At 38.1% G+C, this 19,194-nt stretch overlaps 1 protein-coding gene across 1 annotated transcript in view; it reads left to right on the top strand.

Moving 5' to 3' along the window:
- The window catches only part of Phex (phosphate regulating endopeptidase homolog X-linked), a 243,921-nt gene that overhangs the window by 31,366 nt on the left and 193,361 nt on the right, over positions 1-19,194 (top strand). Inside the window, exons 4-5 of the mRNA XM_004631393.2 lie at positions 10,606-10,692; positions 11,738-11,964. Of these exons, the coding sequence (XP_004631450.1) occupies positions 10,606-10,692; positions 11,738-11,964 (314 nt within the window). The remainder of the gene's footprint in view (positions 1-10,605; positions 10,693-11,737; positions 11,965-19,194) is intronic.

The raw sequence follows: 19,194 nt of genomic DNA, 5'->3' as shown, positions 1-19,194 counted from the left end.
TCAAATAACGGAACTTAACAAAAAAAGGGTATACAGACGATTGTATCTGTGTATTCAAAGTGGTTTGGATAGATATATAGTTACCTTCTCTCAATGAATAGAATGATTCTTGTACAGCAGTTAACCACTAGGAAGAATGTATGCAGTGTGTTAATTATTGAAACTGTCCTACCAATTTGATTTACAACTGTCTCATTGCTATTTGTTTATCAATAAAATTATGGGGAAAGAAAGATTCTTAAGGGATGGGGCTACAGCTCAGTGACATAGTGCCTGTTTGGCAAGCATGAGGCCCAGAGTTAGATTCCTGTTAAAAAAAAAAAAAAAGAATAAGAGCAAACACATCCATAAAGACTCTTCTGCCATATAAGGTCAGTATGTTCATAGGTTCCATGAATTGTACAGAGACAGCATGGGAACAGCCACTGTTCTTTTTATTATTTTTTTTGATTATTATTATTATTTTTTGCTCAGGGTCTCACTACACAGCCCACATTTGTAGTGATCCTCCTGATTTCTGCCTCCCAAGTGCTGGGATCACAGGCGCGCGCCACCGCGCCCGGACTCCATCGCTGGCTCAGTGCACCCGAAGGTGGGGCTGGCGCAGCAGGCGGAGCCAGGTATTGAACCCTGGCTCCTGCGCTTACCTAAGCAAGCACTTAGTCTGCTGAGCTATACCGCCGGCCCTTGTTCTTTTTGTTATTATGGTCTCATTGGGAATATCATCCTTTAACATTGTCAAAGAGTGTTTTGCTTTTATTTTAATTCTTGGTCTGGAATTCACCCTAGTGTGATGTTAGTATCATTAATTAATATTTGCTTAATATATTTTTGCTCAGCCCTTTGCTATTAACTTTTGTGAATCAATCTTTTGAATGGTTTTCTTCAAAACTTGGATGATTAGGACACTAGGTCTGAGGTTTCCCTGTGTTAGCAAAAGAGTATGACCAATTCATAGTTCTCAGTTTTATGTGTTACCTCATGCTGTCATTGTTATGGTTTATATCTACATGTCCCCCCAAAAAGTTCATCTATTCATAGGTGGGGAATTTTTAAAGGGGTGGATTAGGATGTGTGAATGTGGATTAAGAGGGTATGAGATACTAGGATTAAAGACATAGATAATAGGAACCTCATCTTGGGTATGAGTGACACCAATCTATCAGATTGTAGCCCAGATGGAATATGAAGGGGTAGAAGGAAGGATTGCTGCTGCTGTTGCTTGCTGCCTTCTGCATTCTCTGTAAAGCCATAGACTATTTCTTTTCTCTCATGCCCCTTTGCCATGCTATGCTGCTTTTAAACCAGCCAAGTATGGATCAAAAACTCTACAAACTGAGCTGAAATAAACATTTCTTTCTTTAAAAAAAAGGAAAAGACAAACAGTAGGCTTGTGAGTCCATATCATTTGGAGAATATTTTATGCCCATATCTTATACTCTGAGTAAGTACTTTGAAGATAACAGTATGCAGTGCATTAACTATTGCTATTATCTTATTATTTTGTCATGAAATTTTATTTTATTTTTCCATAAAATAAAGTCTTTTGTGTGCAAAAAAAAAGTGCCGCTAGTTTAAAGTAATATTTCTCAAAGTGTGTTCCCTGCACTTGCGGCATCACCATTCCCCGGGCATTTGTCAGAAGGGCACAATCCATGGCCTTACTGCGGACCTATTGAATCAGATACCTTGCAGAGAAGACCCAGCCATCTGTCTTTTAACCAATTCTCCTGGTGCTTCTGATGCATTTTCAAGTTTGGCAGTTACTGACTCAGATTAGAGTTTAATGTGAAATCAGCCCTTGAGGATGAGCTAAGGTCTGCTCTGTCTTCACTCTGCTTCTGTCTCTGACCATAGGCCTCAGAATCTCCAAGTACAGGCTGAAGAGATAGCTCAGTGGCTAAAGTACCTGCCCAGAAAATACAAGGTCCTAAGTTCAATCCCTGGTACCAAAAATTTTAAAGAAAGAAAGCAACTTGCAGGTGCCTCAGTGGTTTGTGTGCCTGGTCCCAGTGTGAAGTCATCCCATCCTTATAAGAACAAGGCATTGTTTTCTTCCAGTTTGGGTCCACAGACCTATCAGGAAATTGTTGCTACCTCTTGTTTAGTCACTGGGAGCTTGTTCTCTCCTAGGAAAGCAACTTGTGTAATTTCAGTGGGCATCTGCTAGTCAAATGAGCAGGAGGCAGAGACCTGGGTCTAGATCCATGTTTCAACTTTTACTTAGTCTCCTTAGAGAAATTTTTAGTTTTTTAACCTGTAGAATGGGATTGACTAGACATGCCTCTGAGGGTGCTGGAGGTTAACTAAGGTCATATGTACTACAGCTGGCACAGAACAGATACCTCATAAATGAGCACTGTCATTGTTTGTTCCTTGGATATCTCAGGGTTGCTCAAGGAAAGACCACTGCAGGAAGAGTATAATCACACATGCCCTTCACCTTGTAGTCTTAAGATGGTTAAAAAAGGAGGTGGGAAGAGCAAATAATTAGAAGTTTTGCTATAGGAAAAAAATGAAGATATCTTTTAATGACTTCAAGTTTGGAACAGGCTTTACATTGCATAATTTGCAAAGATGCACATTAAATAGGAAATCTATTTTTTTTGAGTTAAAGTGTGTTTATTTGCCAAGTCACTGTAATACTGTGCTATCAAAGAGCCATGCTAAAATTTAAATTGTTTTAAAGTATAACCTTCATAAGCATAATCCTTATAAGTTAATTCACTTATAAGTGAATATAATGAAAGAGTTACTTTCCATTGAACTTTCATAGTATCTGGAAGCCTTAGAAAATTTATTTTATTATGGACAGAGGTCTTTTCTGTTAAAAGAGAGGCTTTTGTGATATTTGGTAACCCATGATTTAGATTGATGAGTTAGAGGTTTTAAATCCCCCTGAAATCATCTCTGTCCCTTTCTCTTAAGCTGATGCTAACCAACAATTATCATTTATAAGATGATAATAAAAAATGAACTGAACATAATTCCAAAAGTTCCTCTCCCTATATTTAGGTGGGGGTTTTCTCAAAGAATGAGAAATATTAGCTTTTATTGTTTTTTCAGTCTGTCAGACAGGCTCAGTTAATCCCATGCTTGACTGGTTGTGGGACTGAGAAACTGTAAAGCTGAGTGTCACACAATTCGTATAAAAATATGAGGGCTATGGAATCCACAGACCATGACTTAGTTAACTTGAATTTTATTTTTAATGGGAATAACAATGGGCTTTGCAAGCTGATTTAGAGTCTCTGGGCTTAACTGCGTAAGGGTTTAATACCCATGTGGTGTGATTCAGAAAAATGAAAATTTTCAGTACAGTAAATACACTGAGAGCTTGGAAACCAAATTAAAGTCTGCAGCTTAGAAAATCAACAAGGACTAAAAATAGTAAGATTAGAGGTGGCATTCAACCATGGATTGTCCAAAGGTGGTTTTTAAGTACCACCAAAGGAGACATTAGACTGTGGTATGATAGGTTTTAAAACTGTATAGGTCTACAGAACATTGTGTTCATTATGTAGGAGTGGAAGCAGACAATACAGGTTTTATTTTCCAGACTTCGGAGTTTTCAGGTTCTTTCACTTAAAGAGGATAACCTTTTGGATATCAAAGAAGTGCTGGCATAATCTGCATAGCACAGAGAGTTTACCATGGTCAAGGTAATGTAAAGGATTTAAAACACAGTTGCTGCCCCCATTAAGCAAATCAAGCAAACAGCTCTGTCATCCACTGGGCCCTTGGCCAGCCAGAAGGTTCGCTTTACAGCAGGGACATAAAAGTATCACAGGACCAGGACAAAGAGCACAGGCAGGGAGCTGTGTGAGTCCCTGTGCTCCTGCACCATTTCATATGGTGTCAGCTCAGTATCAAGGCTCTGGGTAAGATTTTGCACTGTGCCGACACCGTTGTGCATGTGTATTTTAAAAAAGAAACAATATTAGTCGAACTGGTCCTTGACATTGCAAAGAATTCAGATATTTGGCCTGAGTCTTACATAACTATCATGATCTCTTGACTAACCAGGGTACCATGAAGGCCCCAGGAGTCTCACTCTTCCTTTGGAATTTTCTTTTCATCTTTTGGAATGCACAATAAATGCTCTGTCTGAGTAGGAGTGAATTGAGAGGGTAGGATTGATAGTTTTCTCTTGACTGCTAAGGGTAAAGGAGTTACTTCTCCCCTGCCACCCCCAGAATATCAGTACAGAAGAGCTGGATATTGGGAAATGTCTCAGCTGAGACAATCAGTAAAATTAAATGTGAGTATCTTAGCTGGTATTCAAAAAAAAAACAAAACAAGGAAAAGAGACCTTGGGTGTTACTGAATGATGCAGAGACTGGAGTGTGAAAAAAGGAGATTATGATGTTAGCATGATCATGATGTTAATGATTGTGAACAATAATAAAAGTAGTCAGTGTAGCTTCTCATAGTTTCTTTTTAGTTGGGTGGATTTTTTATTTCAGACTTTCCTTGTCAAGAACTCAACTCAGCAACTATTCATTAAGCATCAGTTATTCCAAGATTTAGAGCCTGGCTTTTCAAAGATGAATGTGACCCAAACCTTGCTCAAAAGTAAACTCAAACTAATAGAATAAAACCATTGTTAATACCATTTTTTTCATGAACATGTTTTTTTTATGTATTTAGTACAGGGTCTACAGGGTCTCACTAGTAGAATGGACTCATAGTGATCCTCCTGCTCTCAGCCTCCCAAGTGTTGGCATTACAGGTGTGGGCTACCACGCCCAATCTCAATCATGGCTCAGCATGCCCTGGGGGCATGAGTGGCACAACATGCTGGGGATCGAACTCTGGCTGCTGCACTCTGCCTAAGCAGGAGCTTTAGTCCACTGAGCTATTTGGCTGGCCCTATGAACATATTTTGAATGGATTTTTTTTTTAAGTACAGGGTCTACAAGGTCTCACTACACATCACTACACAGATCAGACTCATTGTGATCCTCCTGTTTTCAGCCTCCCAAGTGCTGGGATTAGAGGCATGCGCCACCACGTCCAGTCTCAATCTGTCTTAGTGCGCCCCAGGGGTGGGGCCGGCATGGCACACCAGGGATCGAAAACCCGTGGCTGCATGTGCCTAAGCAGCATGAACCCATTTTGAATGATATTATTGATACACAATGACCAACAATATCTTATCTATCAGAGTTGTCATGATTTGCACCCTGGGAGTCCATACTTTTGTTTCATAGGCAGAGCTGTTTATATCATAGGCTAAAAGAAATTTTAGATTATACATCTAAATGGGAATCAATGAAGATTCTAGATGAAAATGTAGGCTAAAGGGACTAGGATGGATGAAATGAGAAAGGACAGTAGGACAAAGGAAAAAAATGCAAGTCAGTTATACTATTAGTGTCTCTTAGTTCATTAAAAAGGAAGGTTTGTGCTAATATAATTGGAGAAATTTTTACTACTTAAAACATAACAACATGTAATACATTAATTCTGATTATTTTCCTATTATTTTGTTATGAAATTTTGTTTTACCTTTTTTCTATAAAATAGAAAAAGAAAATGCAGTATAACTTCATGACATTGGGGTAGGCAAAGGTTTATTTATTTATTTATATTTTAATTTAAATTTGTTTTGAAAAGTAAAAGCAAAGCAAGAACAAAAATCAGAAACAAAGAAAGAAACAGGGCAGCATGCAACAGTACATATGTTACAGATTTTCAAACCAAGAGTAGCTGATTAACAATGGTTGACACTTTATTTTATTGTCAAATCTGTTGCTCAGATTAGCAGATAGTTATGCAAGATTGCACATATGGTTGGATATTACCACTTGCTTTCAAGAAACCTTAAATTTTTGTTCATGCCTCTTTTTTTAACCTTTTTTAAAAAGTTTGTTTTAAAGACAGTATAGTGGCTGGCCAAATAGGTCAGCGGTGACAGGATATCATGTCTGCATCTTGTACTATGAATAACCACTATGAAGACAATAATATGCATTGTATTAATTATTGAAACTGTCATACTAATCGGTTTTGAAACTGTCTCATTGCTATTTGTTTCTCAATAAAATTAATAAAAAGAAGACAAGCAAAACCAAACAGACAAACCAAATAGCTCAGTGGATTAAAGTGCATGCAAGCAGACACAGGGGCTGGGAGTTTGATCCCCGGGCCTGCTGTGCTGCCCCCCACCCCCTGCCTCTGGGGCGCGCTGAGATGGCAATTGAGACTGGGTGTGGTGGCACCCACCGGTAATCCCAGAACTTGGGAGGCTGTAAACAGGAGAATCACTACGAATCCGACCTAGTAGTAAGACCTTGAACACTTGTAGACCCTTTCCTAAAATACAGAAAATAAAATTAAAGAGTATAGTAATAATTGATATGACATTAGAAATGGTACACATTTAGAAGACCAAGATGTCAGGTATTCAAGCATGGTTTTTGTATTACACATTGCTGTCCTCGATGAAAGATTTTTTAAAAATAGGATACAAAAATATACTAGCTATAGAGAAGATAAAAATGGACAAATTGGATTAAATTATAATAATTTCAGCTTATACAAGATAACACTGAGAAAACAAAGTCTAAGGAATGGGAGAAAAATTGCAATAAAAATATTCAAAAGACAAAGAGGCTTGTGTGTACACTACATAAAGCACTTTTACCAATCCAAAGGAAAAGACAAATCAGCCACTGGAAATATGTGGATTTGACAGACTTGAGTGAACACCTGCAAAGGAGGATGTTGGTTGTCTTGGTTGGAAGTAGCAATTGAAAGGGAAGGCACACAAGGAATTTCTGGGGTCCTAGTAATAATTTTGGTTCCTTGGGCATATTTACTTTGTGAAAAGCCTTCAAATTTTGTTCTCTACATTTTTCTGTATTATGTATGTTATACTTGCATTGAGAATGTTTACATTAAAAAAGGCAATGCCTTGTCCAGGATGAAGGATGTAACCAAAATATTTTCAGAGGTTAACACTGCTACAAATAGGTCTCCTCCCTTAAAACTTTCCCTATATGGAAGCAGAAGAATTATTGAGAATGTAGGGCTTTGCAATGTAGCTAGGACAGGTCTGTTGTATGAAATAGTGATAGTATCTTTATTTTAAGGAGAAAAAAATTCAAAACAAGATACTAGAAGCATAACAATGGTTAATAAGTTGAATATTATTATCTTTAAATGAGTCACTCAGTGATAGTATCTTGAGCCAGTAAGTCTTTGCCTACCAGTGTCCTGAGATTGGAGGGGGGAACAAAAATTATCATGGAGAAGCATTAGAAACAAACTTGATTACTTTCCAATTATTTGGACAGTTAACTTGAACTGTAATTATGTTTAAACTACCAATTTTTGATCCCAATTTTCATGGGCCCAGACATTGAGATAGAACTTTCTGTGCATTAGGACTATAAAACTGTAGCTGTAATCTCATAGGAATGCACTATTATTACCTTAATATACAGAGGAACTAACTGAGGCCTATTGAGCTCAGACCTCCTGCTCACATTCCTGCTAAGATAGAGCAGTGAGCGGCAACTGGAATTCAGGTTCTTGTAGTTTGAAAGTCAAGCTTCTGGACATGTCTATTGTGCTGCCTTATATGTTTCTTTCTTGCTCCCTTGCTTCTACTTTTTAAAAATCCTGCCTCAGGTTTATTTATCCAAAGAGCACAGGAGGACACCAGCCCCCCACAGATGGCACCCCAGGGGTCACACCAGTCCTTCTGTTTTTACATTAGCAGATAGGAGGCTTTTACTGTGGAGCCTTCACGGGGTCCTGGGCATGTTTGGGGGCCTGGGCTCCTTTGGCAACCTGGGTTGGAGCAGAAGCTGGAGCCTGGGCCTTGGCTGGAGCCTGGGCCTTTGGCTGGCAAGGCCTGCGACTGTTAGCAATAAGGACACGGATACGCTTCCCAAGGTTGGGGTCAGCAATATAGGCAAGTCAAGCGAGCCTGCAGTTTACTCCCTTTGTGATGATCTTGGGCTTGACCTCATGGGCTTGACGAGGACCTTGATAACATCATGGCCTTGGCACTGTTTGCTTGCATCTTCTTGAAGTCCTTCTTGTTGTGCTTCTTGGCAAAACACATGTTCCTAAGGAACTTGGGATCTACTCTCTTCAGAGATTCGTATCTTTGTGACCGAGGTTTCTTGATGCCATTTCTGTGCCATTTTCAGTACTGGTTGTGCATGGTGTGGTTATTGGACTTGACCATAACTGCACTGTAAACCATGGCTGCCTTGCTTCTGCTTCTGTCTCTACTGCTTCCGCTTCTTGTCTCTTTGAGACAGGGTCTCTCTATATAGCCCAAGTGGGCTGTGAACTTGCAGCAATCCTCTTGCTTCTGCCTTTGAAGTGCTGGGATTACAGGTGTGCACTTCCATGCCTGGCTGCCTTCTATTTCTTGATCCAATTTTGATTGTCCTTAATGAGAAGAAAATACTTAACATGATGGATGAAATGTTCAAATTTGATAATCAAAAGGACTCAAACCAGTTGTAGAGTGTGAGGTTTGCTGTACTATAGGTTTTTGTGGCTTGACATGTTCCTTTTTTGGTAAGGAGCTAGTGGTGATGGTGGTGCTTTATGAGTCCTCTGTGTAACAACACAGACTCTGATGGGTATGCCATGTAAGGGTGACCCAAGAACCCTTATCAATGCTTTAGGGACAGTTGAACAACCTGAGTAGTTGCTTATGATGGACAGGCTTTGATTTGTTTATTAATGACACTCCAGCCTAGATTGTATTCCACTTAGCACTAATTCACATGCAGATATATATAGAATGGCTACTGCCTACTGATTGGCACATCACTGTCTGCATTATAATGCTATTCTGCTGGCTTGGATGCCAAGGGGAAAGAAAGAAAAAAGGGAGGAAAAGGGTGTAATAAGGAATCTGGGATGACTGAACCTGTTCTAAAAGTCCAATGCTTGTGTCAAAGTCAGAATTTTGATGTACAGAAGTTCCTGATATTTGTTCATAGTCAGAATTTTGGGATTGCCCTACTTAGCATACGAGTGTTCTCCTTTCCCTTTGTTGTGATTGGGTGTCTCAGGACTGTGCTAGTAGATATTTAATGCTTTTAGTTCTTTTTGCTTCTCTGGCTTGTTTTTGGTCCTTGGGGCCCTTGCATTTGCAGCCCATGAAGTATTCATAGCATCAGAATATTGTCTCAACCCTAAATGAAACTTGAATTATTTACTTCCAAATGTGTCTCCCAACAGTCTAATGACCATAATGACTGTGTAAGCAATATGACAGCAAGGCACATGCTCTGATTTGAATGGAAATATTTGTGGATATGATTCTAGAGCTTTCTGTTTATTAAAGAAAACCCCTTTTTTAATTCTTAAGGCTAATTTTCTGGCTTACATTGCTATAATAATACATTCAAAAGAAGCACCAAACAAGCTGTGATAATTGAAAATGCCCACATCTAACCCAATTTAATTTATTGTGCTAGAATATATCTAGTCATATGGGCTTGTTTTCTGTACAGATGCTTGTTTAAAAAAAACTGGACAGGAGCTCTGGTTTGCATTATGTGAGATGTAGAACTAGTTTAGAAGTAAATTCCACTTTAGGGAATATGTAATTATTTATTAATTAGATTAGCATTGTACATTGTGTCTTGAAGCTATCTCGAGAACTATAGGAACATCTGTTGTACCGTGATTTTGGAGGCTTGTGAGGTTGTTTCCCCAAACGCCTTGACAACAGCAGTTTGACATTCTTGGAATAGGTAGTGCCACAGTTCTGCAGTCACCATAGGGATTTTTCAGCTTGGCTTCATGTTGGTAAATTGATACTCTCAAGTGCATTCGAGGTGCTCTTTTTTTAGAGGTTCTTTTTTTTTTTCATTGAGTCTTGGCTTTTCTCTTTCCTCATTTAGCGAAATAGTGACAACTGCCACTTTCCACCTTCGAACAGTATTATTAGTGCTCTTATAAATAGAAAACCACTTTCCAGGTGGGCCTGGAAGCCATTTTGTACACATGGCCTATTTAAATAGCCAGGGCTTCGCATGATAAATGGGCAAGTTTTCAGGCAATTTAGGTAGGCTTTCCAATCACATCTCTCCATTTCCTGTCTAAACAACTTCTTCCATGTCCACAGCATGTTTATGCAACATTGAATAAAACTTCTAATGGGAAATTTCTTCCAGGTGACCTCCCTGAGAGGCTGTGTTATGAAGAAATCTTAAGAAACCCAACTCTGATGAAATTGCCTCCCTTGAGAATATTACTTGGTGCCGAAACAAGAGACGGAATTCAGTTATTTCTGGTTCTTGAATAAATGAATTCTGTTGCTTTTTGTGTAGGTGCCAGAAGAAATTAACCCCTTCAGAAGGTCCAATCTCAGTTGGAAATTGAACTTTGCATTTCTTTTGAGTTAGGAGAACCCTGGATAAGAGAATGTTAAATTGTTTTTCTTTGAACATTAAACAACTTGGAATTGGTTCTGATATCCTTCTGTCTTTTATAGATATGTATTTGCAAGGCTTTTCTGTCTTTACATTTAATTTTCTCTAGGCTATGATTAGCCAATAACCTGCAACTTTGTATTGCATGTGGATGGATACTAATAAATCTTTTTTTTTTTAACTTTTCCAGCACTTTTGGAGAAATCAATCAGTAGGAGGCGGGACTCTGAAGCCATACAGAAGGCCAAAATTCTTTATTCATCTTGTATGAATGAAAGTGAGTAATAAAGAAAACAAGATATTTACCACTCTTACCCTTCCAAATTCTATTTTTTTTTGTTTAAAGATATGGTTTAAAGGAAAAGAGAACTCAAAATTTTCTTAATGTTTATATGTTTTGTTTAAGGAAGGGAACATGGTTAGTGACAGGATTTTGATTAATCTTCTTTAGTTACTCTTTTATGGTTGGCTTGGTGAATAAAATAATTTTATTTCTACAATATGGATTATTTGGGTGTCATTTCTTCTATGAGACACTTGGATAGGGCAGAAGTAAAGGCCTCTCTGTACCTCATACAAAAACAAGAATGCAAAGGCCAGGCCTTTTCATATCTGAGGATACTCAGCAAGAGTATATGTGAGAGAATTCATATGTTCCACATGACCTCCTGGAACCTAGAGAAATCTAGATTCCGAGACTTCTTCGTTTAGCTTAACCCAAATCTTTGTTGAGAGCCTCCCACCTATCTCTTGGCATCATGCATCTCAATGGAGTTGGAAAAGATGCCTGCCTTTCTCATCTGCTGTCTCAAGTCTACTGAGGAAGAAGACAGTGGTTCTGGGAAGCATGTGCTCTGGGCTAAGATTTGAGATATCACTTGGTAAACAAGAAGAGGGCAGTAAAAGAACAGATTTCTGAAGCATTACTTTATTTCACCAGGGAGTAGCTAGCTTTCTTAAGTCATTTCCTTTTGTTAGTTGTCCTTAGTAAGTACCAGCACGTATGCTCAGCCTAACTTCATTCACTGGGGTCAATGTAGTGAGCCCATGTTCTATTGTAGGAAAAACCCAGCAGGTTTCTCTGTCAGCTTTTCTGGCAAAAACATCAGATTTAGAGACTCACATTAAGTGTGAGTTGTAGTTGGGTTTGTCTCTGTGGTTATGCTCAATCCACCCCACATCATCCATCCTCTTCCTAACAGCTGAAATTTCTAATTGAGGCCTTACAGGATATCCTATTCATAAAATTCCCTTAATTTGTATTCTTGTTTGATGATCTTGTGTGCGATTCTAACTCTCCCTTCATAACTGCTCCCTTTCAGAAGCTATTGAAAAAGCAGATGCCAAACCACTGCTCCATATCCTGCGGCATTCACCTTTCCGCTGGCCCGTGCTTGAAGCAAATATTGGTCCTGAAGGAGTTTGGTCAGAGAGAAAATTCAGCCTTTTGCACACACTGGCAACATTCCGTGGTCAATACAGCAATTCTGTCTTCATTCGTTTGTATGTGTCCCCTGATGACAAAGCATCCAATGAACACATCTTGAAGGTATAGCCGGAGCTCTGCTCAGTCCAAGATTTGGCTTTTGGGGTGCCTTCCTAAGGAAAGAAATTCATTCTGTCTTAGTGAAGGATCAAATAAAAGTTTGGTCAAACTCATAAACTAGAATATTATCCTAAGTTGTGTAGAATTTAGAGTAGTAGCAGACAAATTTGGCCAGCCTTTTGGGATGTATGTGAGTGAGTTTCAAAGTGAACTGTGATCTGGTCCTCCAATCTCTAATCTGAACAAGGGGCCTTAAAATTCCAGCAAAGAAACAGCTGTGATTCTCCAGCTGTTATCAAAAACTTGCTGAACTCTGCTCTTTCCCTCACCCCCTCATTCCCCTGACAGAGAATAGAATGCATGGATGATTTCTTACTCCCCTTTCATGAACGTCTTTTTGAATACACGCCTACATCCTCATTGTCAAGTTCAATCTTAATTTCTCCTTTTTTCAAAAGATCAAACAGAACTTGTTCTAAGTAGCTGATTCCATTTTCTGTTGAAAGAGTAAGACTCTTTTCCATGAAGGATTGAGTCCCATGGCCATGCCCTAAGGAAGATCTCAAGGTTAAAACCAGGAGGCTGCCAGAAAGCCTAATAACAACAGAATTATTAATGAAAGAGTTTTGTGAGGATTTGAATGCCATTTTTGAAATCACTCTGTGTTTTGTCTTGCTGTTTTTTGCTTTCACACTTACGTTGACTAATAATGTTATTGAACAATTGACCTGCCTAATTTTGTTCTTTGTTGAGCTAGAGAATTAATGGCATATTGGTATTCAAGTTGTAGAATTTATGGAAGCATTAGAGTGTATAAACCTTACCTGATACAACTCAAGTTTTTGAAATCCAAACTCTGGAGTTGATCTTGCATTCCACCAGAGGGTGGCAATTGTTTTCTGTGAAAGGCCAAATACTGCATATTTTCAGCTTTGTAGGTTGTCTAGTCTTTGTTGCAAGAACTCAACTTTGCTACTGTACTTATGTGAACAGCCTTAGACATTGAGTGGGTGGCTATGTGTGGGCTGGTCCACTGGCTATAGTTTTCTGACTGCTAGACCATGAAAGTATCAATAAAAATCCTTAGTCATTGAATGCATTCTCACCTACCCAGAAGGAAGGTCTCAGTTGTAGAGTCAACTGTGTTTCCATGTTGGGTGATGAAGTGATGATATGGTATTGAGCTATCTTCTGATGCTATCAGGATATGTGGTATGTGAGATGCAGTGGTGGGAGGACCCATTGGATGTCTCTTCCACATTGATAGATTTTCTAAAATTGGGTTTTAAGACCATCAATCTCAATTCCAGAACTGTTAGGATATTCTTTCAAATACGTTAGGTAGTGTTTGAAGTAAGTTGGAAACTGTCTTTCAAACTTAAGTTTATGCATGCTATTGGCCAATAGGAGATCTTGACTTATAGATAAATAATGCAGATGGTAACCATTTTACTTTCACCATTCTTGGATATAGGCAAATTTCCTTAGGCATGTTATTATGTCAAATAATATACATAAAAGTAAAAAGAATAGAACATCTGACATCTCTGGAGCTATCAACCGAGCTTTATTACTCTCAACTTTGTCTTATTCTTGTTTTTTTAAATGCCTCCATTTTGAAAGAGGAGGTTATAGCATTTTATATCACAATGAAATATAATACCATTGTATTGAGAATGCTTCAGTGCTAGTCTAATAACAAGGGCACTCATCAGAACCACAAGAGTAATTGTAATTCCACAATTAACATCTGATACATTGTTAATTTTCTGTTATCCTGATTGGCTCAGACATACCTTTTTAATTTAAGAATTTAATTCTTTGTGGTGTTGGGGGTGCAATCCAGAGCCTTGAGCAGGCTAATCAAATACTCAACCACTGAGCTACACCCTTAGCTTTCAAACATAACCTTAAAAGAAACCTCAAACCAAAAACAGTTGATCTTTGATTTGGTCTCCAATATTCTAACCTGCAAGTATCCCTTCCTACTGTTCTTTTAGCATCACATTTATTTGTTGAAGGTCTATAAGATCTTTCCACATTCTGGATTTGTCTGCCATCAGAGTAGTCTTGCAATGGATGAGATAAAGTTCTTGCATATAGGGGCATCAGCTGAAAAACTGGAAAAATAATAGAAAGTTACCATTTAAAAAATACCTGATGAAATGAGAGGTCTGGGTAACTGTCATCAATAGCTACTAAAATAATTAAGTGAAGGGGGCTGAGGAGATAGTTCAGTGGAATAAGTGCTTCCCTGGCAAACACAAGGGCTTGAGTTTGATCCTTGGTTCCGCTAAAAAAAATAATAATTAAATGAAACTTTGGGAAATTCTTAGTAGAGACATCAGCCTGATACCACCCTAACCCAGATATCCATGTTAGTCTTATTATAAGTGGGATGACCATATAGTTTGTGCTTCTTAATACCAGTAGGAAGTACATACTGTCACCAGTGATACTGTGCCAAAAAAAAATGAAAAGAAAAACTGAACTTGAATATAATCAAGCCTCCTGTACTAATATTTGCTTTCAGCAAACATTATAGGATAGACAGTCATGGTAATAGCTTGCTTTTCACAATTAATATTCAATTACCATGATCCTAGAAACACTAAATTGTCAATAATAGAAACTTTCCAAATGTAAGGAGGTACTCATGTTCTTATGATCGCTCTCCTTTGCCAGATGGCAGCAGCTTGCTCCAATCTGAAGTGTTTGAAGATTGCTTGACATTTGAGTGTAACACACACTTGCATTAGTGCTGTTGCTGTTTGTGCCATTTTATGTGGGGGAGTATTTACACATCTGAATTCACCATCTCCCCCCCCAACAAAACAGTTACAGCCATGTTAACTAATCATACAGTCATGTATCAGTCATGATAGTTATAAGAAGTCCAACCACTTGTCCACAGATGGTAGCAGATGCTTTATTCTGAGCTTCATGTAAAAAACAGTATATTGGTTGTTGTGAAAGTTGTAGCATTTGTGTGTGCATGGCTTTTTAAAAAACAGTTTAAAAGAAGTCACAAATGTGAAAAACAAAATTTGATTCAGTGAACGTTTGCATACCCTGAACCACTTTTGGATTTTGTGGACTACAGTTTAGTTTATAGGGGTTTTGTTTGTTTGTTTGTTTTTGTTTTTTGGCAGAACCAGGGATTGAACTCAGGCCCTTGTGTGGACTACAGTTTAAAAACCACTAGTGTACTGGCAAGACTAAGTTCTGATATTAAAGCCATTAGGTTCTCAGGTTAGTTTTATGATTAGTCACTAAATACCTTTGCCTCATTAAAAAAAATCTTTTATGTATTTATTTGGTACAGGGTCTCACTATGCAGCTCAGAATCGTAGTGATCCTCCTGTCTCAGCCTCCCCAGTGCTAGAATTACAGGTGTGCACCACCATGCCCAGTTTCGGTGGCCTGCAGGGCATGGCATGCCCAGGAACCCAGGGCTGGCATGACATACAGCACTGGGGATTGAACCCTGGTCCTTGTGCTTGCCAGGCAGGCACTTAGACCACTAAGCTATCTCCCTGGCCCTTTTGTCCAAATTGCTCCACCTCTCTGAGTCTCACTTTCCCCATGTGTAAGGACAGGTAAGTTAGAATTTACTTTTCATCATTGCTATGAGATACAAATGACTTGAATTTTATGAGTTTCCATAGTACACACTGGTACACAGTGGCACATGACAAAAGACTTCCTTCTATTGAAGAATGACCCAGCATCAAGTCAGGACCAGTTGGAGAACACTTCTTTTTAATTTGTGTACCAGGCCTGCCTCTCAGACCTCAAATTTGGTTGTGCTAGAGTGGGCATTTTCTTTAGGTAATCTAATCTTTGACCCTGGGCTCGCACTCCACCTTTTGCTGGGAACCTGATCCTGGATCTAGACATTGCACACTCCGTTTACTGGGAACCTGATCCTGCATCTAGATACTGCACACCCCTTTCTGGCTGTCCTATTTCTCAACCTTCTCCTGGGATAAGCACAGTGTCCAGTATTTAGTGTTTGGAGTGCTGGGGATGGAGCTCAGCAGCACAGTACCTGCTGGGCAAGCACAAGGTCCTGAGTTTGATTCCTGATACCAAACAAAACAGAAGAAAACACCCCCCAAAACCAAAATGCAAGAAAAAATTCAGTGTTTTTGTGTTTTAATTCTAATTTATGCTTTCTTTTAAAAAAAGAAAAATGCCACTCTGAATTTCTTCAGGTGTGCTTTTCAGATTCTGGGGCTCAGGGCTGCTTCTTGCTCTCAGATACTGCTACATTTTGGAGGCACTGACTCATTATTTTGCACATGACAACTGTAGACTTCTTTTGCTGCCTGGAAGAACCTCTTTGTACTCTAGGAGAAGTTCTCTCACCTCAGACTTTCTTTTCTCAGTGCATTTAGCCTTTTTCCATCAAATTCTATTTCTCCATGTGTCCTTAGCTGTCCTAATCTCACAAACCCAAGTTTTTAAATAATGATCTCCTTTAGGACAGAGACTACACTATCACCATACTCCTGGGTGCACATATGGTACCTGTGGGTGAAGAGAAAGGCACCTATTCCAATGAGCAGATACATCCTCATCCCAAGGATGTGCTGTTTGGCCATATAGTGGAGCCTTAGCAGAACTCTCCTGTCACAAGATGGTCCAGAATTTACTATAGACTTAAATGTTAGAAAGCAACACAAAAAAACCAGAAAATGAGTGTTCCTGAAACACTGCCTTGCTACATGTGTTTGGATGTATTTTATGCCAGAAGAGAACAAGGAGAAAGATTTTAGGGATAATAAAATATTTGAATACATGTTATGTGTGCTTGGTTGGCCAAGGTCACCTAGTATAAAACAACAATGTAAAGCAATCCTCACTGAGGAGCCTACCATTTTCTAGTTCTTAGAAAAATTCACAATGACAAGAAAAGTCTCCATTGGAAATGAGGTTTTTATAATTTCCTTCTCTTTTGTTTTTATACACCATAACCTGTCACGTGCTTTTGTATTACTACTCTGTCTCCTAACAAGGTTGATTATAATTAGGGTATCAGTTATGATTGAAGAAATATAATTTACATTTTTATTTCAATGATGAGATTTCCTAAATTAATTTTATTTTTTGCTTAGCAATATTCAGGTCAATTATAAACGTAAGGATTAAAAAAAATCCTCAAATAACAGTGTCCCAGTGTTGGCTTTTGAGAAAGTCTTTTTGCCTCTAAACGTTTCTATGTTTCCAATGAGATTTAGTTGACCTTATTCAATCTGTTGATGTATTTAAAATGTTTGGTAGAAATCATAACAATCTGGAGGTTTCTCAAAGGTCTAGAAACCTCACTTGAATTATCTAAACTGTTAACAAGAAGTGAGTTTAGCTTCATTTCATGAGAGGAAATTTTGGCTTTCTTGATATTATCTGCAGTTTCCTTTCCTGTGAGACTAAAGCTCACAAGAGTCTCCAAGTGGTCCAAATTTAATTGAAAGCCAAAGCATCTTAATCAAAATATTTTGTTTCATGATATTGGATTACTAAATTTTTGGAAGAAACTGGTAGGTTGGGAATTGCAGTAGGAAGAAGCCAGGCTGGCTTGTGACTTCATTGTTTCAGGCCAATTAGAGAAGGTCCAACAAAACAATTCAAGGATTTTAGCAAAACACACAGGAAAAATGGATGTTTTGAAAGCATCTTATTTCTCTAAAAATAATGACAATGTTTTTCCTTGTAGATATTCTCATGGAAAATTTTATTTTTTGACATTTTAACAGACATAGCAGGATCTTGTTGTGTATTCAGTTTATATTTTTCTAATGAATAATGATATTGAACATATTTTCATGTGCTGATTTTCAAACTGTTATCTTCCTTGGTGAACTGTCTACATGTATCTTTTATTCACTTTTAAATGGAATTTTCTTATTATTGAGTTTTAAGGACTCTTCATAATTCTGGATACATGTCCTTTGATGTACATATTATTTTCAAGTATTTCCCCTATTTTGGGTTTGATTTTTCATTCTTAACAGTGTCTTTCAAAGAGCAAAATTTTTAATGTCAATGAAGCCCAATTTGTTCATTTTTCTTTTATGTATCATGATTTCAGTTTCATGTCTAAAAGTTCTTTGTTTTACCCCAGAAAATAAAAGTTTCCACTACATTTTATATTTTTAGGGCCGGTGAGATAGCCCAGTGGGCTAAGTGCCTGCTTAGGCAAGCACAGGGACTGGGGTTTGATCCTGGGCACCACAGGCTGTGCCAGCCTTGCCCCTGGGTGCACTGAGCCTGCCACCCAGTCCAGGTGTGGTGGCACATACCTGTAATCCCAGTGCTGGGGAGGCTGAAAACAGGAGGATCACTACAAGTCTGAGTTGCATAGTGAGACCCTGTACCAAATACATAAAAGAGTTTTATATTTTTAGGTTTTACATTTATGTCTATGATTAATTTTCAGATTTTTTGTATGAGATATAAAATATACGCCAGGGATTACTTGTTTTGCATATGGATATCCAGTTTTTGTAACATGTACATTGAAAAGACTTTTCTTGTTTCCTTTGGGTTTCTGTTACTGAAAGTTCTATTTCAAGAATTTATATTATACTTCTCTATCATAACAATTCTACTCATATAATTGTCTGATTAATTGTGTTTTTAGCACCTTAATGGAGAAAATTTTCAAATTCAAGGAGATTTCTTTAAACAAAATTATTATTTGATTCCTTTCTGATAGGAAATACATTATTTTAGAGGTAGAGAGGTAGATATATGATTAATCAATTTTACCCAGATTGCCATTTGCCAAATACTGCAGTGATGAGGATATTGGATCTGGTACCAGAATGTGATTTAATCTGAGCTTTGCTCAACAATATTATCTTAAGAAAGTCAATCAGTTTCTGAGTTTTGAGAAACAGTTTCTCTCCTCTCTCATGTAAGGGAAAAAAGTGTATAATCACCAAGTTCTTTTGAAACTCCTTAGACTTGGTGCTATTCACGGTTAACAAAAATTTTGAAAAACTTTACAAGCTATGAATCAGTAAAACAGGATCAGGTCACTGATACTTAAGATCTGTCCTAACTGAAGTGTCTTTTTGCATGAAGCTCTGAATTGAGTGAACTCATTTTATAATGGTAAGTGCAAAATATGGTTGGGACACAGGTGACGTCATGATATTTGTTTTATTTATTTATTTATTTATTTGAGAGAGAGAGAGAGAGAGAGAGAGAGAGAGAGAGAGAGAG

Source organism: Octodon degus, unplaced genomic scaffold, assembly GCF_000260255.1.
Source record: "Octodon degus isolate 3935 unplaced genomic scaffold, OctDeg1.0 scaffold00041, whole genome shotgun sequence".
In the NCBI taxonomy this organism is placed as follows: domain Eukaryota; kingdom Metazoa; phylum Chordata; class Mammalia; order Rodentia; family Octodontidae; genus Octodon; species Octodon degus.
Note: the sequence above shows the minus strand (reverse complement) of the source record. Positions and strands in the feature narration are given on the sequence as shown.